Source organism: Scardinius erythrophthalmus (genome assembly GCF_964197995.2).
Source record: "Scardinius erythrophthalmus genome assembly, chromosome: 5".
Classification (NCBI taxonomy): Eukaryota; Metazoa; Chordata; class Actinopteri; order Cypriniformes; family Leuciscidae; genus Scardinius; species Scardinius erythrophthalmus.
In genome coordinates, this window is record NC_138225.1 from 17,918,590 (window position 1) to 17,943,577 (window position 24,988).

Below are 24,988 nucleotides of genomic sequence, written 5' to 3' on the forward strand. Positions count from 1 at the left end.
ATACACAACTCAACTTTGTCCAGTTTGTTGTTTTTCTATTGTATAGTAAGGATCTTAAAGTTCTGCGGAGCAACTTATGCTGAGATGTATATGATATAATTGCATCTTTACTATTACCTCTCTGTCTGATATATTCTTTTGTGTGCAATACACCTGCCAAATTTCCCCTGATGAATGTTCTAATACTTGTTTCCCACAACCAAATACCTGAACCCATAATAAAATTAATATCTAAAATAATCTCAGCATGAAGAGAGGTTATTCAAAACCAGCTTATCAGGTTCCAGCAGGAATGCAGAGGTGAGGATGAGTGTTCAGGTGACTTAAAGCTTCAGTCAGGAGCACATTTCACTAGCCTAGGGGGCATTGGAAGAAACCTAAAGGCTGGACAGTCTCACAAACTGCATTTGCATAAAACAGATTCCAAAATGTTTCTTGTTTATTTGAGTTACACCAAACAAACCCACCAAAAAGCAAGTGGTTTCGTGCTGCTGTATTTACCGTGCACATCGCAGCCCAGGTTGGGTGTGAAGTGGAGTTGACAGTGCACGGCTCGGAGAGCTGAGCTGCTTAATGGCTTTAGATACCAGGCGGCAGCATTAAGCCCATGTGCTCTCTCTTCTACTCTTTCTGGACTGATCTGGCTGTGGTTAAGCTGAACAGGTTTGAGACCAGTTCTTTCACAGGCCCAGGGCACCTGCATTCACTTGCTGCTGCCACTAGAAAAACACAGCCAGATGTCTTGGATCTCGGATGGCTCCAAAAGTGTCATGGGGTGTGGGGCTGCGTCTGTTGTTTTGACACTTGATCATTTCAGTGTGGTCTTTTCTGTTAATGTTATGTTATAATAGGAGTCAGTGCAGGGCTTTGTTATGCTGGAACTCTTCCCAAGCACTGAACAAAAAGTAAACTAAACCAAGGCGCTGCAGACTTATGCAATCAGTAATGTTATTGTGAATGACAGGAGAGTTACGTTGTGTACATTTGTCAAAAACAATCTATGGCCAAAATTGTCCATTTGCTTATTTATCTACTAAAACCGTCCAATACAGTGTTGGTTAGTATTAGTTATTTACTGTTATAGTTTGTATTATTTTAAATTTTAAGCTTTTAAGTAACTAGTTTAAGTTGTAGTATTTTGTTATTTTTATTAGTTTTTGTATTTTTCTAAATAGTTTTATTTTACTTTTAGTTCAGTTTTGCTTTTATTTTTCAGTTAGTGCTTTTAGTACTTATTTAGGCAAAAGGAATTGAACCGTTGCTAGCACCATGCTTTTCTGTTTGAGCCACAGAAACAATTTTGCACGTATTTAAGTGGCTTGTAAACCAGTGCAACTCAAACTGCAATTAAAAAGCATACATTTTATCAGTTCTTACATTCCACGGCAATTGAACCTATGACTTTGCTGTAGTACGTTCTACTGTTTGAGCTACACAGAAGAATGAAGAAATTAGATGCAAATAACTTTTTAATCTGTCCTTTCTTTTTTCCAGAAGTTAACCTTCACAGTAATGTCAAAAAGTGAGTCTGTTTGGTTTGAAACTGTAATCTAACTAGACCTGTCTGAGATGCTTTCAAGATGTTCCATTCAAGTTACAAATATGTTAGTCAGCTGGTGTCTATTTAGGTCACATTGTTTTATCGGCGCCCCTGATGTGACCTGGCTCATTTGCCATTGGTTACCCATTCTAATCCTTCCCACTACAGTGGTCATACTCCCATCATGTGGCCTCCTTGTCCTGCCAGATACCTCACCATCATCACCCGACATGCTACTTCATCCATCTCATCTTTTGCATTCTTACTGCTTTCTCTCTTCTCTCCTCACTATCTATTTGGACCGATTTTTCGATGTGAGAATAAATGCAGAAGCAGTGATAAAAAGCCCAGATGGATGGAACGAGCAAAATAATGACCCCCAACTGTTCCTTAAAATATCACAAGTTATATAAAAGACATAAAACAACATGCAATAACAGGCAGAGGATTCTGGAAAGTGCATGATGGGAGTGAGAGTTTATAAAGAAGAGTAACTCAGATTCAGTATCAACACTGATTACATCTTTCCGAGGACTTACTGAGGAAACGGCAGAGCTCTTCACAAAGGCAGGCTCACAATAGCAGACATAATTTATGATAGCTTTTCTTTGTGATTTTATCATAAATGCTTCACCTGAATCTATAACAATGAGTCCTTCCCATGACTCGGTGTGATAACATCATGTATAGGAAGTTAAGAGCATTTGCAGGGCCTCAATGTGGCGAGAGTCTGAACTGGAAAAAGGTGACAACGCCAGGCTCCTTTCACTTCCGTCCCATTCATTTGTAGGTTCAAACCTTGTATATTAGGATCTTATCAGCATGCGTTTCTCTTATCAACCTCCTATGTTAAACAGAGCGCAGCTGGGTAGTTCTACAGAAGTCGTACCTTTATTGATGAGAAACTTTGTATTAGCCAAGATCTCGATTATGAAATACACAAATGTCAGTGTTACACGCAGATATTCCTGAGGGCATTACATGGAAACACACCTGTACTGAAACTGTGTGCACAAAATGTTTCTGTGATGCACTGTTCTCTCTAGCTACAATTATCTGAGTATTTTATGAGGAGGAAGGATGAGGTGTTTTCCCTGAGTAAATAAAATAATTTTACAAAATCTTACTTTTTATTTTTATTTTTTTTTAAAGAGGCTTCTCAGGGGAAACACCTCACGTAAAATGACTCTTCTTCAAAATTTTTGAAGCATTCTCAGACTTTGAGATGACGTAACAGACAGGATGTACTATGAAATCATTTACTGTAGATAAATAAGTAGCGCAGCATTTACCATGTTACCCAGACAACGCTCAATGAGACATTGAACAAGCCACGTAACAAGGGCCAAAGAACAGCCTCTCTGATTTGTTTAATGCTGATGTGATGAAATCAGTGATTTAAGCAGGATTCTAGCATTCTGTCTTAACTAAGCCGCTAGACACTGGCTGTCTGTCAACAGAAAACATGTTTAGTGAAGACTCCAAAAGTTCGCACATATTTATATCTGACACACACACACGGTTGACAGTGCACTTTGCCAACAACCACAAGATTAAAACTTTAAAGTCTTTAAAAGATTAAGACAACATTCTGACGATGTTTAGCCTGTCATCAGTTTTGAAACAGACTGTTACCTCATTTGCCTTGATGAAACACTGAAACATTTTGTGACGTGTTCAACTCTACACTTCTTCATTCTGTGTAATACAGGTAAAGTGAATAATATTATCAAGAGCTCTTACATCATATGTGATTTCTTCAGTTTAATTTAAGACATTTCTTCTGCTATAGAACCATTGTGGCATAAAGGTTCTTTAAAATTGAGTCAAGAGCCCTAGGGTTTTATATTGAACCTTTTTTCCTAAGAGTCGTCTAGATCCCTACAGGACCTTACATGGAATACATCTGCAGAAAACCTTTTTGCTCACTAGCAATTATTAAATGTATTTGTTTGACAAATTAACATTGTGTTTATCAAATGTGGACTAACTACAAATAATACATCTGTTTAAATACATCAGCACATTTTATTTATACCAATACCTAAAAATGGCACATATAACCGCCAATATATTGTTCAATTCTAAGAAAAAGTATCTAAATGGTTGCAATATATAACCAACTATATATAAAAGTTGTTTGTCTCTCTATATTAAGTAATTATAAGCCCATTATTAATAAATCACTTCTTCTGAGCACAATTAACAGCACTCCAAAAATACCCAGGAGAATAAATAAATATGCAGAGAAATGGATATATAAATAGTAGGGCTGTTCTGCCATTGTGTGGTATTGAGAGGGCTTCCTTCTCAACACCTGCAGAGAAAAAGGAGGACATAGGGGGTGGGGAGAGAGGTGGAGAGGGGAGCAGGACAAAGGAGAGGAGGGATAGAACAATGGCAAGGCCGGCCAGTGGAACTGCAACGAGACAGAGAGTCTGCGGGCCGAGACAGCTGCCCTGCCCGGGGCAGCCAGAAGAGCCACACAGGAAGAGGCTTCACTCCTCTGTCCAGAACACACGACAGGGAGAGAACAATAGAGAGGAGATCCCCTCCAGAGAGAACGCATTTGATGACTGAGTCTATCCGAGGTCCTGGAGGAACACAAGGTTAAAGTGCAATATGGGACAGTGGATGTAAATTACTGCATGCTGCAAATGATTATTCTTTCAGATTTACCTGGAACATTGTTAGGTGATTTAGTCCCATACTTAAAATTGAGAAATTTAAGTTTCAAAATATGTTTTGTGCTTAAGCAAAATCTGAAAGAAATCATTTGCCATTTTTTTCACAGTAGTCCTTTTTATTGAAATCATTTTTATAGTTTTGTTCATATTGCTCCATTGAAAGAAAAAAAGCCAAGAGCATTTGAGGTTCAGAATACATTTTGATGTTACTCACAGATATTATTTTCTCAGCCTGCAGATTTAACACAGAAAAACACTTAATACGTTTAGACCGTCATCTATCTTATTGTCGGAGGCATTTTGTATGAGTGTGACAAAGGGTTGCTTTTACAGTGTCTCCTCAAAAACAATTCAGAGAAAAGAGTATAAAAATAATAATAAAATGCGAGGTCCAATAGTGTGTAAAGCATTCGTTTTGGAAAATAACACGTTCCAACATCAACAGTAGCAGATACACAGTATTTTCACTTATATAAGACGATTATATAATTATATGACCCTGAACTTTTGAACAGAATATTCATGGGATTTAAGATTGTGTCACTTAGTCATTTAGATTGGCTTAAACTGTTTCCTTCACTCTCAAAAACATGGTTTTGTACACTTGTTTTTTTATTTTCTATGTTACATTTTCATTTATCGACAGCAAAAATCATCAAATCATCACTTTTGATGGATATAAGTGTACAGGGAATTGCAGAAATATGACTGAAATGTCCCAAATATTTTGCTTGGGATGTGGACTTTGCGTCAACACAAGTCAGCAGAGCTGGTCTCGAGTGACGTCGGGGCTGTAGAGGTCAGATGTAATATACTGCACTGACGTACCACATATACGCACAAATGTAGACATACACATACAAACAAACACAAAGAACTGATTCATCCATTGGTAACAATGGGCTTTTCATCAACGTTGTGGGCCATCTCTCACTCAGCGCCATCTAGGCTTGAAGTGACTTACAGAAAAAGTATGTGCTTTTAGGAAACAGAGAATCATGTCCGCATGCATAGCGGAAAGCAGTCTGAACACACCACTTAATACCAGGCCCACTTGTAACCCCTTCTTTCCTGTAAAACAACCATTTCTCATCCTGCTTGACGTCTGTTGGACGGCTGCGGTGTGGTGGATGTTTCCCTATCACCACTTTCATAATAGGTTATTTGATGCCAATAGAGGAACCTGGTCACAATGAGCATTAAATGAGCATTCGTGTGTAGAGAAGCTATAGTCTGTCAGCAGCTGAGCTGGGCTGGTGACATGACAGAAACTAGACTTCTTACTCAGCAGAGGAAAAATGTGTACAGAAATGCCTGGGTGAAGCTGCCTGGTTCTGCTTTTGTGACAACCACATTTGTTTCAGAAGACATTAAATGGAATCACTTTTATAATGTTTGCAGCTTTATCTAAAACAAAAATAGCCAATGGCATGCCAACTTAAGAATGAATTTGAATGTTACACCCAGCCTAAAGGTACAGTATAAATGGAAAAACTGAATTTATGTGCGCATGCAGAAATCCATTAAACCCCGGAGGAGGACAATATGTGTCTGCGATACCCTGTTCTCTCAGATCTAATTAATCAAAAATACAAAAATCAAACCAGAGATATATTAAAAGATAACCACAAAATACAGATGAAAATTATTTTAAACTTTCAGTCAACAAAATTCCCTGAATGGGTTAACTGCTGGTAATTACAAACTCAACCACTTTACCATTTTAGATAATTGAATTGATTATCAGATGCATTTTTAAGTGAGCAGTCACCTCAGTAAAATAGTAAATAAATTAAAGATAGGCCTACTAATATTTTTATTGATATTGGTTATTATTTAAAAAAACAATAGGCTAAAATATATAAACTTGAGAATTTGATGTGACTTGGTATAGCCTTTCAGTGCACTGGTAGTGTCCCATCACATTTTTTTTTGTAATCATATATTGGGTTCGATATTCAAAAGCTTAAAGGAACACTATGTAATTTTTCGCCACTAGAGGTCGTTTATTCAAAACAAAGGCATAGCTTGAGACGCCTTGATTTCGCGGAATCATGGGAGTTGCTGTCTTCACCTCTACAGCCGGTGGAGAATATGACAGGACTCGGCCAGAATTCATATTCATGGATTACCAGTAATGTATTAAAGATTTATTAACGTTACAAAAGCCGTTGGAGCGGAACGAGGCAGCTGGAGCGATTGCTAATGTGAGATAAGCACAACACACAGCTTGTGGTAATGCAATTGGACATTGCATTACCTTGGTAATGGTACTTTAAACCATTTAGTGGTTCGGCTTCAAATTTGGAGCACAGCTTGGTTAGACAAATGACTTTAGACTTTAGAGTCCAAAATATTTAGTAAAATATATATTTTGTTTAAAATAAAAAATGTTTAGTTCGGTACATTTGCTTTACAGTAAAATTAAACTAACTATTCTACACCGCGTCTGCATCAGACATAATACCAACCTTATGTCTGTATTCCAAAGCTTTCATGAATTACAACCATTTAAGTTCAGATCTATGCTGAAAAAATGGGGTGACAGTTTACAGGTTAAATAAATAGTATGTTACCGCAAACATTAAAATATTCCACTTGCTATCTGGAAACCATGTTAACACAAAATGGACCTGGGACATTCATTTATACTGTAACTAAAAAAAAAAAACTCAGAACAGAACAGTGAACTTTACTTTAAGTCCACAAAATGGCACTTTTTCTTGTTCACCTAAATTAACCTTTTTCTTTTCACTTTTCTGATGCAACACCACAAGCAGTTTTGGTTCCTTTATCACTTGTCAGTCTCTGAACGAGTTTGTACCGGAGAGGCCTGAGTCCGGTGTAAACTGATAAAAGCAGCTTTGCTGTCAGTTATACCTTGCTCCATTCTGTCACTATAGCAACTTACACACACACACATACACATATTGCTTCCACGCAGTCTATTCACTTCAAAGTTCCTTGTTCTGAACACAGTGAAAGGCAGGAAATGGGTGGGGGAAAGAGGACAATCTTGTGTCAAGCATATCATAAAGCACACAAGACAGACAGGACAATTGGCTTAAATATTTAGCTGTAGTAGACCTAAACAAGCATGTTACCGTAAAAGGAAAAAAAAACAAGGAAATGAATGCTGACAGACAAATTGAAAAAAAAAATATTGTGGTTTGCTTAAACGGAAAGTTGGATGCTGCAAGCTGACAGCAAATAACTCAAACATTAAGCACACTGCATCTGCGTTCTAACAATGTCATGTTGAATGTCATTATTTTATTAAACTCCCACAGCTGCTCTAGTTCAAAAGGTTTTAATTATAGCTCACACTTCACACTGGCTGTAACAATCACGTTTAAGTGTGTGTGTGTGTTCGTCTCCACCACATTCACCTTTGCCAGGTGAATGTTTACATAAGAAACTCCCTCTTGGCAGCGATGAAGTAAAGGTAGGGGGTTGAGCTCTCTGTCGTCTAGACCTTACACGACCGCAAGGTAGTCAGATGTCAGATGACGCATTCCCAGCCCATCAGAACTGGTTTGAGCCAGTATACGGCAACTGATCAGAGCATTAAGATTAACAGGCATCCACTGATCTTCCCCTCTTGCGGCCCTAATCCTAAACCATGCCAAAAGTCTGACAAAGCACCTGAATGTGCTAAACTACTTATCGCTACACTGTAAAACAAATTATATGATCAATAAGTTATGACAACATGTGTTTTTACATTGATTTAACTCACCAAAATAAGTTAAGCAATTTTCAACTTTTCTTATAAGTTGTATGATATTAATTCATTTTTAAAAGTCAGTTTAATGAAATTTAAGTTTAAATGACTTAAACATCCAAGTTGATTGTACTTAAAAATTTAAGGCAGCAACTTTTTTCACAGTGTATATATCAAATTATATATAAAAAAACAGACACAGAGAAAGATCTAAAGAGATGAGCCCCTGTTAAAGCTTCTTATCTACACACCACGGTAATGCAATACACCTTTAACAAACGGCTGAATCAACCAGAAACTGGTTCACGCTGGTCTGGTAAGCTGCAAAGCAAAGAGACGAGCCTGAATGTAAATGAACCAGACCAAGTGATGAGTGACAGGTGTGACCGTCCGTCCTTATTTCAGCCTTATTTCACAAAGAGTGAAAGTAAAAAAAGAAGTAATACGCCTGATCTCTAATAAAAGCTGTATTGTTGATATTATCTTTTGTACTATACAACTGAAATTGTGGGTTTGTGGGTTACGCTTTGCAGCAATAGCTGTATAGTTTTCAGATTTCACACATCAGTGTGTCAAAATTGATTTTGTAGAGTAGATATATGGGACCTTAACTGCAAACAAGGCTGTATCTATTAAAGTTAAAGTTGGCAACAACTCCAGGAGGACCCCCAATTTTAATTATAAAGGTTTTTTTTTTTTTTTTATAGAAAGTGCCTAAAACAATGTACAATTAAGCAGCCCAGAGAAATGACTTTAAATCATCTAACTCCATCCTAGGCATTTTAAAACCAAATGTAAATTCAAGAAAGAGAAGAGTCACTGTTTTAGTTAATAATTTATTATACAAATAATGAAAAATTGTATTGTGAAAAATGCATTAACTGGTGTTATTGTGACAAATAAATAAGTGGCCATTGTGTTAAACACGTATCACAATATCAAAGTGGCATAGACAATGTATACTATTGATAGGCAGTTTTCAGGCAATATAACTTCTGTCTCTAATCACAGTTCTTGTGCTCCAACAAATACACCTATAAGGTGCAGTAGTACGTGAAAAAGTCCATTTTTAAAATGCATAGTTCACGAGAAACATTTTCGCGCGTCTTCATAGTATGATGCACGAGGGGACTCCTTCACACTGAGCTCCTCCACAGCTCCAGATACTGTGCGTCCCGTCCTTCATGTCTTGCGTCAATGGGCTGGTGTCATTGACGAGGCTTTCCTTCATGTCCGTGTGGACCTTTCTCGTCCACCCTGGACGTGTCCGTCATCGCCAGGTTGTAAATGACACCGGCGGTCTGAAATGAACGACCCTGCAGCCGCGAGTCATCGCGTGAAGACGCTCAACGCAGCTTCAGAAAGTGTCGCAGCATCCCCGCGATCCGCAGGAACTTGTCCTTCTTCCTCTGCTTGAGGGCCATCAGAGCTCTGGCCGTCTCTTCGGGGTCTTGCGCGAAGGAGAAGATGCTTCTCACTCTCTCCTCGGCTTTCATGTCTCCCGTTTTCTGGAAGAGTCTCATGAGCGCGTCCTGGTTGACGTTCTCGAAGATGTTCGCCACTGCCCGCTTGCGGCTCGCTGTGTCAAACTTGTTGCCATGGATCGAAGGGCAGACCCGGCGAGATTCTGAGTACATGTCGGTCGACATCTTGCGGCTTTTGTGTCGTTTAGCAGCGCTGGAGTCGCCAACTCGACCGAGCTGAGCAGCTTTGATGGCTGTGAGTGTGACTGAGAAGAGTGAGGAGTTTGTAGTGACGGCTTGCTCTTTATAGAGAGCCCGCTCATGTCCCGCTCACGGAGATGACATCATCCGCGCTGCCTCTCTGGAGAAACGCCTTCAGCTGCTATTTCGCCAACATGCCACCAGCTTTGGAAATGCTAGCAATTATGGATGAGAATGCTGAGTCTGACGACATAAGTGCGCAAGGTTTGTCTCATAGAGTTGTGTAATTGCAACCTAAAGAGTTTTTCTTCTACCTGGCCTGATCCTTTGACATTCCCACGGTGGTTTCACAGACAAGGCTTTTGGTCCCAGACTAAAATGCATGTTTGAGCTGTTTTAACTGAAAGCAAACTTGCACTCACTGACAAATCTCAAAATATATCAGTGCCGTTTTGTCTCTCAAGATGCACACCAGTAATGTTTTTTTCTTGGGCATGTTTATAAAAGCTACTCAAACGTCATAATTGAACTAAAGCTTAATCTGGTATAATCTAAGCCCTGTCTGTGAAATCAGGCCCGATAAAATAATATAGACTATAAAATCAGTTCATTTTGACCACGGGAAGCACATTTTGTAGGGTTTAAACTGGGATTTTGGATGGGAACCCTAAAATCTGGTGGCGATTCTTGTGCCCGATGCAAGATGACTTAATCTCACGCCCTAAACAAACTAACAAAAACAGAACAAACATAAAAACACTAGGCCTACCATTCAAATGTTTGGGGTCAGTAAGATTGTTTTAAAATACCTTATTTTGTTTATTCAGCAAGAATACATTAAATTGACAGCATTAAAATGAGAGCAAAGAATTCTACGTTGCTACAAAAAAAAATCTATTTCAAATAAATGTTTGTTGTTATTATTTTTAACTCTATGCATCAAAGAATGAAATGAAGAAAAAATAATCAGAAAAGGTTTGAACTAGAGCAATTACCCAAGTATAATTTTCCTTTACTAAAAATGTAGGCTACATTTACATTTAATCATTTAGCAGATGTTTTTATCCAAAGTGACAAGCAATCAAACCAACAAAAGGGCAACAATATGCCAGTGTGACTAGTCCCAGTTACAGTAAGCAAGTGTTTTTTTTTTTTTTTTTAAGAATAGAGTAGGCTATAGTAAAGTGTTAGTATTAAATAAATATACTAGGCCTGTATTTACTAGAGAACAAAACATGGGTTCAACATTTGGTTACATTAATTGTATTTTGTGTTTACTTGAATGCAAATGGATATTGTAAATTTGAAAATACTGTTTACAGTGTCAGTGTGTTGTTAAATGGTCATTTGATACATTGTGTTCTTGTTGCAATGCAAACACTTTAAATTACTGTACTGTATTGTCGTGACAAAACTCACTTGACTCTTGTCTTAGAATTCTGGAAAATTATAGTGTCATCACAATGGTGCTCTAATTAGATGTCATTAAATATATTAACCTGTATTACAAATTCTTTTATAACTATGCCATGGATTAGGTAATATTCACATGATTGTTTAAAAGACTGATGTCATAAATATTATTACATTAATATTATGACAATGTCCATAGCATAGCCATCTATCCAGTAAAACTCATCTTTGTGTCTTTTTTATTATGTAAAAAAGATAAGTTTGGGAATAAAAAAAAAATAAGTAAAGGCTTTCCAGTAAAAACGAAAACTATAAATAGCCGTTTTCAACATTTTCTACTTTTCATAGCTGGAAAGGAATGATAATTGCTAAATCGCTGAAAATTTTTTTAGATAACATAACTAGGAACTCATTTTAGCATTTTCTGAGTAAAACAAAACTCAACACACATTCTCAGGCACTCTGTTTACTCTCTTTCTGGTTTGCTGTTGAACCTTCATTGCAGTCTTGGTGGAAAACAAGCAAGTCAGACAAAGGGATTTCCAAAATACCAAGTTCTGTAGTGACATATTATTTGGCCACCAGAGACCCCCCAAAAATGTGCCATTGTTGCAATAATCTTGTGGAATGCCTGTTAGTTGGCATTCATTGTGAGTCTGGCGCGAAACAGGATACTTGTCTTTCTCAGGCTGGCACAGTTATGACTGGAGTCAAGGAGGTTGGGAAATGTGGAGAAGGAGACGCCAGGAACATGTCATAAAAATAAGCAGAGCGTTCTCCGGAGTCTTGCATATAGAGCACAATATGACCTTTTGACAGGGAAAAGGAAGCATTGGATTGAGAGCCTGGTCCTGCCCTCTTTAACACAAGCTGAGTGTACTTTATCAATCCTAACAATGGGAAAAGTAAATTTATCTCGGGTCAAAAGTCGCGTCAGCTGGTCTGTCTGAAGGATAAAGAGTCCCCTCCCCTGCACACTCCTGGAGCCATAGCTGTTTTAAAAGAGTAAACCCACTTAACACTGAGAACCCATACTGACACGGACATTACTGTACTCCTTTGAATTGGAGACAAATTTGTGCAAATACATGATAGAGCATGTGGTTTTTACATTTAAAAAAGTACTTAAGAAATTACATTTTAATTAACTATACCTTCTTTGTATTATTATGCAGTAGCCTACATTAAATGTTTTAAATTCCATAAATTGATCTTGAACAAATAAAATGTAAATTAATAAATAAATAATAAACAAACTTCTAAAATATAATCGTCTCCATAGAGACCATCATCCATCATTTTCCGACTACACTGCCAGTCTGTTATTTGCTGTCCATTTTCAAGCCCATAAAACTTCAAAGCAGAGGAGAAGTAAGCAGAGCAATAAAGTAAATGAAAATGAAGTAGTTTTACACATGAAGGCATTTCATTTACTGTGCTGTTTGCAATGACGTTATGCGATTTGCAGTTAAACACAATAAATGTTCAAAATGGAGATCAGGATTGCCATGTTAACAGATATTAACATTCATTGTGGCTAAACTGCACATATTTATTGTGTGTATAGAATCATCACTTCATTATTTTAATATTTTATAAGCTTGCAGCTTTCATCTCTGTAGAGAATGACATCATGCAACAAAACAAACAGTGACACAATGGAATGTAAGGATTATTGAATGGCAAAAATCAAAGGAAGCAGCTGTGAAGATGTTTTCAAAAAAAAAATAATAATAATATAGCATTTACCTCAGTGTGCTGTATGAAGTAAACAATGCTGTGCTTTGTTTTTGTCCCTTCCTGCATGCTTTGCTTAACTCAGCACTATGGGGCCCGAGTCTTCATCTTGTCGGATATGAAAACATTTGTCCCTGGAGCAGAAGACTTGATGTGCTGCAGCAGACCTACATAGCGCATTACCAAACTTCATTTAACTTTTAAACTCTGACCATGAATTATTGATCAAATGTTGTAATGCAGTCATCATCATTTTATTTTTTGCCTATGAGAAAATTCTGAAACAAGAAAATGCATCAAGACACTTTTTAAACAAAGAGACCTATTGCAGCCTCTATATTTTATAGTGCATAAATTAATTTCAGTCGACCCAGTTCTCTACAATAACTCAGACATGATTTATCAGCCATTCATGCAGACTGTAAGTTTAGACTGATGTATTAACTTGTTTGTTTTAGCCATACGAGTGGAAAAAAATATGCTTGCATTTTAATGGTTTTGATTAATCTGTTTAGCCTATGTTCAAAAAAACAGGTTTGATTGTTTATTTGCAAAACTGTGTTGTCATATTTTATGAACTGAATAAACTCTAATATATAAAATGTAAACATGCATATAATCAGCAACACAAACCTTCGACACAATTCTCAGAAACATTAGCACTGTTGCTATAATAGTGGTTGTGTAATGGCATCGGGGCACTGCAGTCAAATCTGGCCACAGGGGAATGTCTGTGGCAGGAGATTCCAGTTTAATTAAAGGACTTGTTTTTAATAGTATCATTTGCATCTGTTTGTAGAGATTCAGCATTTGAACATACTGTCCAAGTAGTCAGCAAGTCATTTTTTTTTTCAAATTTTTTTTACCAAAAACTTTCATCAACGGTGACATTGAAACAATTCTAAACTTATTAGATAGTTATAAAAAATCTGAAGTGTTTTTTAAAAGTCAGATTATACTACAGTATATGGAAATTGGAACTGAACTTACTGACCTTCACAACTCAAACCACAGGCCTCAGTCATTCCAAAACCACAACTATGCAGCTTAATCTAATAACTTGGCACAGACTTACAAATGGCACATTTTAATAATGCCTGCTGGAGGCCATTTACAGGAAGATGTAAGGTTAACGGTAATCGTCTTTTATGACAGCCTGATTCCGGGACTCAAGTGCTGTGTTTTGCAATCCCAGTTTTGGCATTGTGCTTCATGGATCCACAATAAAAGACAGAGAGCTGGCATCCAACAGTTTTTTAAACGAACACTCATGTCTTGACCTAATCCATCATAAACAGCAAAAACACGATCAGCACGGAAGGGCAACTTCTTAAGAAAAAGCAATTAAACAGGCATGTAACGCCAAAGGAACTATTGGTAGTCCGCCAGTGCTGCTAAATCTTGGCCCAAATACCATTCACATTCTCCTGTTGTCTGTACTTGGCCAAAATGACTATGAAACCGGAAGGATCCTGACCATTTTAAGAGAGAAAAGCCACTGGCGGTAATATTACTCAGACATGAACAATATCTTCTTAAAGTGCTTCACATTCCCTCTTTTGGACCCTCAAAATGCCTAAACCTCAAAGAAGGATGCCTATTAACAAAAAGCCTATAGGATTGGCCATTTATTTACCAATCTCCTTTCAGAATTTGATATTTGTTGTTGTTTTTATTAATCTTAATGGTTCAAATAAATAAATATAAAAGTGCCCCCCAAATAAGCAAACAGCTGGTTTCTAAGAGAAACTAATGCAATCCCATTTCCGCCACATTAAAATCATGCTTTGTTAAATCATAATTGTGAGATAAAAAGTCAAAATTACGAAATAAAAAGTCAGAATGATTATTTAAAAATGTAAAAATTATAAGATAAAAAAGATAAAATTGTTTGTCTTTTCATAATTTTGACTTATGTCATAATTATTGCTTTCTCATAATTTTGACTTTCTTTATGTCATAATTAAATTTTTTATCTCATTACTTTGATTTTTAGCTATTGGGAATTGATTGGATCCTAAAAGGTTAATTATTATATGGATGCTTCTGTTTCAGTGGAAGAGCGAGTTATTACATTTTGACTGCACACTCTCAGGAAAAAAGGGTACAAAAGCTGTCAATGGGGCGGTACCTTTTAAAAAGGTTTTGTTCCTTTTAGGTACTAGTATGTACACTTTAGGTACAAAAGTATACCTTTTGAAAAGGTACCGCCCCAGTGACAGCTTTTGTAGCCTTTTCTGAGAGTGCAGATATTTTCAAACAATATGCACTTATGAATTAAATGACAATAAAACCAGGAACATGCATCATGCATAAAATATGTCTCTCCCTCTCATATTAACTCTGAAGTCACCATGAAATGCCCTGATGATGCCCTGGATCGAGCCAAAGTGGCAAAAGGCATGCGAAAAAGCGGACCCTGTGCAAATATGGGACAAGCGCTAGGACAAAGAAGAAGATGCATCCATTTTGATTTCATGGTGATTTCAGAGTTAATATTAGAGGGAGAGCCATATTATTGGATCTGTTGGAGAAAGCTTCAAATGTTTCTGAAATAATCCATAATGATTTTTAGACAACAAAATAATAATAACGGATTAATCCTCTTTTCCCAGAGTTTGCATAACCCACACATAACTACCAGAGAGGGTGTATAATTGGTCAACAAGGGTAGAACACACTAGAGTGGCCACTGGCACAGTACCAAGAGCAACAGCTTGTGTTTCCTCACACTTCCACACACACACGCTCAGCATCCAGGGACAGGCCCGAGCATGAGGATTACATGAGTCATCAGCACTTCTCCCACACAGGCACCCAGGCAGCATTACGCACGAAACTAGCCAGAACCGGCTAAGGCACCACCCATTCCCTATCTCACAGTGCATTGCCCTCTGTTTCTGTTTCCCTATCTCTCTTGTTCTTTCAACCACTCTTTTCATTAAGTGTGATATCTCACAGTCAGATGGATGACAGCCGGACCCCGTGTGTCCGAGTTAGCACTGTGAGCCATAGCTTGCTAAGGTCACAGTGTCAGGCAGGTGCAACTCAATCTCTCCCTCTCCCTAGGTGGTTTCAGTGTCCTGTTCCATGAAGCCCCTCACTTCCTTGAATATCTCACACCACGAGCCACTTGTCCTGTACTGAGCGTTCGGATCGCTGTTTAGAATTATTCTGGATCATGAAGCAGTTAGGTGGATATTTGCTTCAGGACAACAACAATGTTAACATAAAGTATAATGTACTGTATGTTTATCACCATGTCCTAGAGCAAACTGTTCTAAAATATCGGCTGTTTACTCACAAATGACAGTGTATCACAGGGCTATTCTGGGTTAAGCTCCATTTGCAGCATCTGTGACATCACTGTCAATTACCACAGACAATCATTTCAATAGTCAGTGTGACAAAATAGAAGGCTAATGTGTGCAGGACAGTCATTAAAAAGGCACAATTTCAATGAGGAGAAATATATAGGCTATTATTATTGCTATTATATTATAATAATTATTGTTATTATTATTTCACTTAAATGCTAAAACTCTGTACGAGAATTACTTTATGAATTATAATATTGTTGGTCGGGCAGAAGCTTGTATCTCCATATTTCGTCATTTTTATCTTTTTTTTCATAAATCATTACTATTGGTCACCCTTACGTCTGTGGGTTTTGCAAATATTTAACCAATAAAAAGTATTTAAAAGAACTTGCGACTTAACCTCAAACTGTCGGTCAAACCTCATAACTCCACCCAGCCTCTGTCGTGAATGAAGGGCTGCACTCAGATTGGACCGTCTCTGCTTGTTTGCAAGGGTAAATAAAGAACTTCTTTGAAGAAGCACAGCTTTTTCTTTACTCAAGAAATGCTATACATAAAGGCTAATGATTCACGAGGAGCGGAGAAGAGAGTCTTAGCATTTGTCGTTGAGTCATAGCCAATACTGTCATCTCCCTACGTGAAAATCAAGTTTTTTTTTTATATGTGGTGTTTTAAATATGCTTTAAGACAAACCATGCACAAATTCATCAGTCAACGGCATTGCTACCAAAGACAGTCTCAAAAACGCAGTTTGAAACCGCGTTTCACTACGTTCTCTACGTCACAAACATATTGTAACCAATCATGTCACAGTGCTGGCGGTCTTCAGCATATCATTAACTGCTGCGAAGCAGGGGAGTCTCAAGAGAACGTCTCGGTTACGTATGTAACCCTCATTCCCTGAGTAGGGAACGGAGACGTTACGTCGGATGACGACGAATGGGGTTTCGCTTAGAAATCCTATCATCTTCGAGTATTAAAACACGAGCCAATGGCAAAGAAATGCCATGGGTCTGCGGAATTTGCATAGCGTACCTCCGCCCCACCCTGGGGGTATATAAGGAAGTCGCTGGCAACATGCAGATATGTCTTCGCTGAGGAGCCGAGACTGAACTCAGGCGTTCCAGCGGTACAGCGGAAGTGGCAGGGAGACGTAACGTCTCCGTTCCCTACTCAGGGAACGAGGGTTACATACGTAACCGAGACGTTCCCTTTCGTTGTCACTCCGAGTTACGTCGGATGACGACGAATGGGGTTCCCGTATAATCACGCCACCTCTCGACTGTCTACCAGTGCCCTGCGTAAGTCTGAGCTCCCTGTCGTGAAACTAGCACGGACGAAGGAGTCCTACTTAACACAGGAATACCAAGGTACACTGGGAAGCATATCCAGTGGAAATATGCAATCATGCCCAACCCGAAGGGGGGGACTTGGAATACACATATGACCCCGAAGGGCTGCATACGGAGTAACACTGGGGTGTCCAGCCGCAGGTGGAATATTTCAACCCCAGGGGTGGCAAGGTGGCTTGCCAAGGGAAAGACACATGCTCAAAGAGGCTTACAGTGGAATACACATGTGGGGGTCGCCCGAAGGGAACCATGCACATGGTGGCACCTAGCCAAGCGCGAAAGCTGCCCGTGGCATAACTCTGGCGTTGACGTCATCAGTGCTGGAGGAGACTCAGGGCTTATGAGGCTCACCTGAGGAAATATCGCACGTATCCCGTCCGTGGAGAGGAATGGCGAGCAAGCGAAGACACCTGAGCAGAATCTAGTACCGGCTAGTTGAAGCGAGTACATGAGAAGAAACTGGCTCTACTCGGAGATTGTAAAATCTCGCAAATGTGTTAGGTGTCGCCCAGCCTGCAGCTCTGCAGATGTCTGTTAGCGAGGCGCCATGCGCTAGAGCCCAAGAGGCTGCCACACTCCGAGTGGAGTGGGCCGTCACACCAAGGGGGCACGGTCGACCTTGCTGCTGGTAAGCCAAAGCAATGGCGTCCACTATCCAGTGAGACAACCTTTGTTTGGAGAGAGCCTTTCCCTTCAGCTTCCCACCATGACAGACAAAGAGCTGGTCTGAGGTCCTGAAACACTGCGTTCTGTCTACGTAAGCACGAAGGGCGCGTACTGGACAGAGCAGTGCCAAGGCTGGGTCTGCCTCCTCCAAGGGCAGCGCTTGCAGGTTCACTACCTGATCTCGAAAGGGTGTGGTAGGAACCTTGGGCACATATCCAAGCCGGGGTCTCAGGATCACGTGAGAGTTAGCCGGCCCGAATTCCAGGCACGCTTCGTCAACCGAAAATGCCTGCAGGTCCCCTACCCTCTTGATGGAGGCCAATGCAACCAGGAGCGCTGTCTTCATTGACAGGAACTTAAGCTCCACTGATTGCAAAGGCTCAAATGGAGCACTCTGCAGGGCAGTCAGAACCACTGAGAGGTCCCAAGAGGGTACGAGGGGAGGGCGAGGAGGATTTAGTCTCCTCGCTCCCCTCAGGAACCTGATGATCAGGTCATGCTTCCCCAGAGACTTACCTTCAACTGCATCGTGATGTGCGGCAATGGCGGCAACATACACTTTCAGGGTGGAGGGAGACAGCCTTCGCTCCAACCCTTCTTGCAGGAAGGAAAGCACGACACTGATCGGGCATTTCGTGGGTTCTTGCTGTTTAGAAGAACACCAGTTGACGAAGAGGTTCCACTTCAACGCATAGGCATGTCTCGTGGACGATGCTCTAGCGGAAGTGATGGTAGCCACCACCGCTGGTGGTAGGGTACTCAAACCTGCCTCGTCCCGTCCAGAAGCCACACGTGGAGGTTCCAAAGACCGGGACGAGGGTGCCAAAGGGTGCCCCGTCCCTGAGAAAGGAGGTCCTTCCTCAGAGGAATTGGTCAGGGAGGTGCTGTCGCAAGGAGTATGAGTTCTGAGAACCAGGTGTGGCTGGGCCAGTATGGGGCAACCAATATAACCTGCTCCTTGTCCTCCCTGATCTTGCGCAGGGTCCGCGCAAGAAGGCTCACTGGGGGAAACGCATACTTGCGTAGGCCCCGCGGCCAGCTGTGCGCCAGTGCATCCGTGCCGAGCGTGCCCTCGGTCAGGGAATAAAACAGGTCGCAATGGGACGAGTCGTGGGAGGCAAACAGGTCTACCTGTGCGTCGCCGAACTGATCCCAAATCAGCTGAACCGTCCGGGGATGGAGTCGCCATTCTCCAGCGAGAGGCTGAACTCGAGACAGCTCGTCGGCCGCCTGGTTCAGGTGTCCCGGGATATAAATGGCTCGAAGCGACCTCAGATGCTTCTGACTCCATATGAGGAGGTGGCGGGCGAGTTGCGACATACGGCGGGAGCGTAGACCACCTTGATGGTTGATGTACGCTACTGTTGCGGTATTGTCTGATCGGATTAGTACGTGCTGACCCCTGAGCAACGCATGGAAACGGTGCAGGGCGAGACGTACAGCCAGCAACTCGAGGCAATTGACATGCCAAAGGCGCTGGGGTCCTGTCCAGGAGCCCGCGGCAGCATGTCCATTGCACATGGCGCCCCAGCCCGTGGTGGAGGCATCTGTTGAGACAACAACATGCCGGGAAACTCGTTCCAGGGGCACTCCGGCCCGTAGAAAGCTGAGGTTCGACCACGGGGTGAAGGTCTGACGGCAGGCCGGAGTCACTGGGACCCGGAGCTTGCCGTGTTGCCATGCCCACCTCGGGACTCGATCGCGAAGCCAAAGCTGAAGCGGTCTCATATGAAGCAATCCGAGCGGCGTTACTGCGGCTGCGGATGCCATATGCCCCAGGAGCCTCTGAAAAAGTTTCAGTGGGACCGCACTCTTGCCCTCGAACTGGCGAAGACAAGTCAGCAGTGACTGCGCGCGCTCGCTCGTAAGCTGCGCGCACATGGCGACCGAGTCGATTTCCATACCGAGAAAAGAGATCCTCTGCACTGGGCAGAGTTTGCTCTTCTCCCAGTTGACCCGAAGGCCCAGACGAGCTAGGTGCCGGAGCACAAGATCCCTGTGTTCGCAAACCTGGTCTCGAGAGTGAGCTAGGATCAGCCAGTCGTCGAGATAGTTCAGGATGCGAACCCCGTGTTCCCGGAGGGGAACAAGGGCTGCCTCGACGACCTTCGTAAAGACGCGAGGAGACAGGGCTAGCCCGAAAGGGAGAACCGCGTACTGGTATGCCTGCCCCTCGAAAGCAAACCTAGAAACGGTCTGTGTCGAGGTAAAATGGAGACATGGAAGTAGGCGTCCTTCAGGTCGATCGCTGCAAACCAATCCTGTGGCCGCACACACTCGAAAATGCGTTTGGCCGTGAGCATCTTGAACGGCAGCCTGTGGAGGGAGCGGTTCAGGACGCGCAGGTCCAGGATCGGTCGTAACCCACCCGATTTCTTCGGAACAATGAAGTAAGGGCTGTAGAAGCCGGACCTCATTTCGGCTGGAGGGACAATCTCGATCGCACCCTTCGCCAGTAGGGCGGTGACCTCCGCTCTCATGACAGGGGCATTGCCACCGACCATAGTGAAGCGGACTCCGCTGTAGCGGGGAGGAGATCGCGCGAACTGAATCGCGTAGCCGAGCCTGATGGTTCTCGCGACCCAGCGGGACAGTCTGGGAAGCTCTAGCCAGGCTTCCAGAAAGTGCACCAGCGGGGTCATACGGACCACAGACGTTCCGTCGGGGGTGCAGCGAGGCGGAATGACCGGCCCAGGCGTGGGTGGCATAGCGGCCCAGTGCGGGGGCACGGTCATTAGCCGCGTCCTGCCAGAGGAGGCCAGGGGAGGACCAGCGTCCCACGGGGGCGTGCTCTGGCAGGGGTCTGGCGACAGAGGGGGATGAGAGGAGCGTGGCCCGTGGGCGGCGCGTGCTGTCATCCACAGCCTCTTGGGGCTCAGAGAAAGAGCATAAGTTCTTTTGTAGAGATCTTCACCCAGCCCTCAAGCGGGGGAAGGAGTGGTCCTGCTACCAGCTCCTGAAGAACTGAGCCCTAACTCCAAGCTGCCTGTCTCAGGTTTGTGCTGCTCAGCCAGGTGTTAGCCGGCTAAGGGGCAGAGACAGGCGGTGCCAGCCTCCAGCGACCCCCTTGTGCTCAGGCCAGTGAAGGCTCGAGGGAAGGAGCCGCAAGGAGGCGGCGTCGGCGGGAAGCAGACTAAGCAGACCACACCGACGGATGACCGTCAGTGCAGAAGCCTCAGTCTGCTTGTGGATTGATCGAAGACTGTTGGGCGCAGTCCTCAACCACCCCGCCGACCAGGCTGCCCGCCTCAAGGTGCTGTTTAGACTGGCGTGGCAGTCTAAGGGGCGGAGACGGGCAGCGCCGCCCTCCTGCGGCTTCCTCCTGCTCAGGTCCGTTTGCAGGCCAGAGGGGAGCAGCCGCATGGAGGGGGGCTTGGCGGGAAGCAGACTGAGGAGGCCGCACGGATGGATGACCATCGGTGCCGGACCCGAGTCTGCTTCAGGTGGTCGAAGCCACCCCGCCAAAGAGCTCAGCCTGGGACATGGGGGAGCTGAGAAAAAGAATTCTCAGACCCTGCCACATCAACCTGGCTAGGCCCATGTCTGGACCACATAGTGGACATCACCTGACCCAGGATCACGCAGGTACCGATGTCGCCCGAGAGCGAGGTCAGTAGTGTGCGTGGCGGACCACCGCTTATTCCAAGCGTTTCTAAGGATGCTGATTTTTAGAAGGCAGCTGTCTGACTCTGAGATGGTGAACGGAAACATGGTTTGTGTAACATTACACAATTAGTAATGTGTGTAACACATTATTAGCTGGTCAAGTCAAGGGGTAATCATATCAGTACCATACCCTTATATGTGTCTAAAAAAAATTTTTTTTTCCTAGAATGTATTTTGCCTATGTCACAGTAAGAGGTAGGTCACATGATCCATCAGAAATCATTCTAATATGCTAATTTTGTTCTCAAGGAAACATTTCTTCTTCTTATTATTATTATTATTATCAATGTTGAAAACAGTTGTGCTGCTTAATATTTTTGTGGAAACTCAGTTACATTGTTTTTCTGGATTCTTTGGTGAATAGAAAGTACAAAAGAACAGCATTTATTGAAACAGAAATCATTTGTAACATTATAAATGTCTTTACTGTGACTTTTGATCAATTTAAAACATCCGTGCTGAAAAAAAAAGTATTAATTTCTTTTTTTTTAAAAAGTGTACTAACTTTTGAACGGCATCTTAACATTAAAAAAGCTGTTTTAAACCTTTTGTTTTTCAATAATGCACTTTTGAAAAATAAAATTCTAAATTGCGGAATTATTATAAAATGAATTTATATATATATATATATATATATATATATATATATATATATATATATATATATATATATATATATATATAAATCTGTGGTACATCATATCTGCCACTGTTTTTTATCACAGCTTTGGAGACTCATTGTGTTGTAAACACTACCAGCAGTGTTTACACTGTATATGGTTACTGAAGAGCGTCGTCATGGTATCTGGTCTCTGTGAGCCACTGTCCCCATGACAGTATAAACGTGGGAGAACGGAAGCATGCCCAAATACAACTTAGATAAAGCATGTGTTGACTTTGAAAATAGTTTGGCCCACTCTTAAAAAAAAATCATTATGAATGTGTGCTCTTACATTACAAACGGGAAACTCACACAGATGTTACAGGTTGTCACAGTCACAAACGCAGAGCGTTTTGAGAGCAAACTGCGTCATAGTGCGGTCACACTGACAAACATTCTCCAAATGATCCTCATTAGCCATGAGTAAACCTGGACTCCTGTTGCCAATGTAAGATTAGCACGAGCCTATCGCTGAGGGCCTTGCAGTTGCTCTCCTCATACTGTTGTCCAAACAGGAAAGCATTTACATGGGCAGAGAATTTCTTTTTAAACATTGTGGTACAGTTTACTGTATTTATTTTTGATTGCTTTACGAGAAGTGGCAGACACACTGAGCTAATGCGGTGCTCCCTGAGATTGTGTGGACACAAGTGTGAGATCTTGCTTAATTTAAAGGAACTCTAAACTGTTGTTCTCTTGGTTCCTCAGTGGATTCCTTAACTATAACTAAAACTGAAACTAGAATATATTAAAGCTTGGAATATGAACTTTTTTTCTATTTTGGCATCCTTTTTATCTGTTTTCGTCACTTTTGTGATTGGAACTTTTGAATGTGAAAAATAAGTGAGGGGGAAAGTATGCAGTCCTTTGTGTATAGAGGGTTTAATTCAAATGTTGCTTAAATGTTTTTTCTGTGCAACTGGTCATAAATAACCTCTGCCCGCATTTGACCTGGTACAGGTCTGTAATATTAGTGGGAGTGTCAAACAAAGGTGTTTAGGTGATGAGCAACCATATGACAGAGGCCCTATTGTCTGTTTGTCCAAACTAGTGTTTGGCATGGGCCGGTTTTTATTATTAAGTAACATAGGAAACGGCTGACAGGGTGTGGGTTGTTGGTCAAAGCCTTTTGGCAGGCAGGGAATTGCAGCCTTCCTCAACCTTGTTCCCTGGCCAGGATGAACAATAACATGTCGGCATGCGGGCTCCAGGGCAGGCTCTTCTTTCTCTTTCTCTTTTGGCTGTCCACCAAAGAGATCTTGCCTGTCATGGACAGGTCATGGGAGAGACACAGACAGAGTGAGACAGACTGACAAGCTTTGGGAAATTAGCCTTGAACCACTGAAGTATGAAGGCTATTAGTTTTTTTTTTTTTTTTTTTTTTTTTTTTTTCTTAAAGGATCAGATTTTCCTAAAAAAAAAAAAGGTTTATTATTTTATATATTTCTTATATATTTTCTTATACTGTAAGAAGACCCATTTTATTACTGTGGTACAGAGTTGGTGTGTATGGTATGCTCATGTTTCATATCCAGAGGTAGAAGATATGCACAGAAATCTGTTTAATCTGAGGTCAAGAACCTCTTCTCCAGATTGTAGAATCTAAGTAAAGGGAAAACAGCACTTGATTCATACAGGATGCTGAAACTGGAACTTCAATATTGTCTACATCAGCAGAAATCGTAAAGAAGAAGTACAGCCACATGCAAGAACATCAAAAGCAGTTTCACTCAACCAAAAAAAAAAAAAACCTATGCCTCCACTTTCCTATTGCAGCTTTCTGCTGAGTGCCCTGCTCAAATTAGCTTGAGAAATTGTGGTTTAATTGGGTTTAATATGGGTGCCTGGAGCAGGCACTGTGCAGTGAGTGGAAAACAAAAGCCTGGTATGTCAGCAGCTTTGAACCAGTCACTAAGGAATCAGTCTTGCGGAAGATTTAACTCACCAGAAAAGCCTTGGATACTCATCAGAAGCACTGACAATGGGGGAAGCAGATCATTGAGGTAATATCAGCAGAAATACACACAGCAAATGTTCATCCATTTAAAGTGGTGATGCAGTTAGAGGCTGCAAATTAAACACAGATCCACAACCTAAAAGAGTCACATGTGACAATCATGCCATTTGTTGTGGCTGGAGCTGATCGTTTATCCCTACAGTAGCACAATCACTGTTGTATGTATGCAAACGTTCTTACATCTGCAGTGTGCAAACATTTGAATGCCAACTCATTGTCCTCACAGACGGAATACACACTGACATGCACTCCATATAGGCTATACAGTATAAGCTATGCAATAAAATAGAGATACATGGTAAGCCATATCATATAAAACAGATCAAGTCGGCTAAACAATAAGTCGCTTTTAACAGATACACACATAGACAGTGAATGAGACATTTGGACTGTATTATGAATAAAACAAGCCGCAGACATCATATTAATAAGTTTAAAAGCAATTACATCATCCTGACATCTGAGAGATGAGATCTCCATCACTTCATCTCTATAAAACTTAAAAGAGAGAAGACTAAACAAATCACATGAAATGTCTGCT

General features: G+C 41.4%; 1 protein-coding gene across 1 annotated transcript; it reads right to left on the minus strand.

Annotated features, from left to right (window-relative positions):
- Window positions 1–8,774: 8,774 nt before the first annotated feature.
- tcima (transcriptional and immune response regulator a) lies at window positions 8,775–9,685 on the minus strand. Its single transcript, XM_081365118.1, has one exon. It carries the CDS (start codon window positions 9,598–9,600, stop codon window positions 9,298–9,300), a length of 303 nt encoding a protein of 100 aa, XP_081221244.1. The 5' UTR covers window positions 9,601–9,685; the 3' UTR covers window positions 8,775–9,297.
- Between the last annotated feature and the right edge of the window lie 15,303 nt (window positions 9,686–24,988).

Bases quoted from the DNA above. Each gene is read 5' to 3' on its own strand.
- tcima (XM_081365118.1), bottom strand. From the start codon at position 9,600: ATGTCGACCGACATGTACTCAGAATCTCGCCGGGTCTGCCCTTCGATC.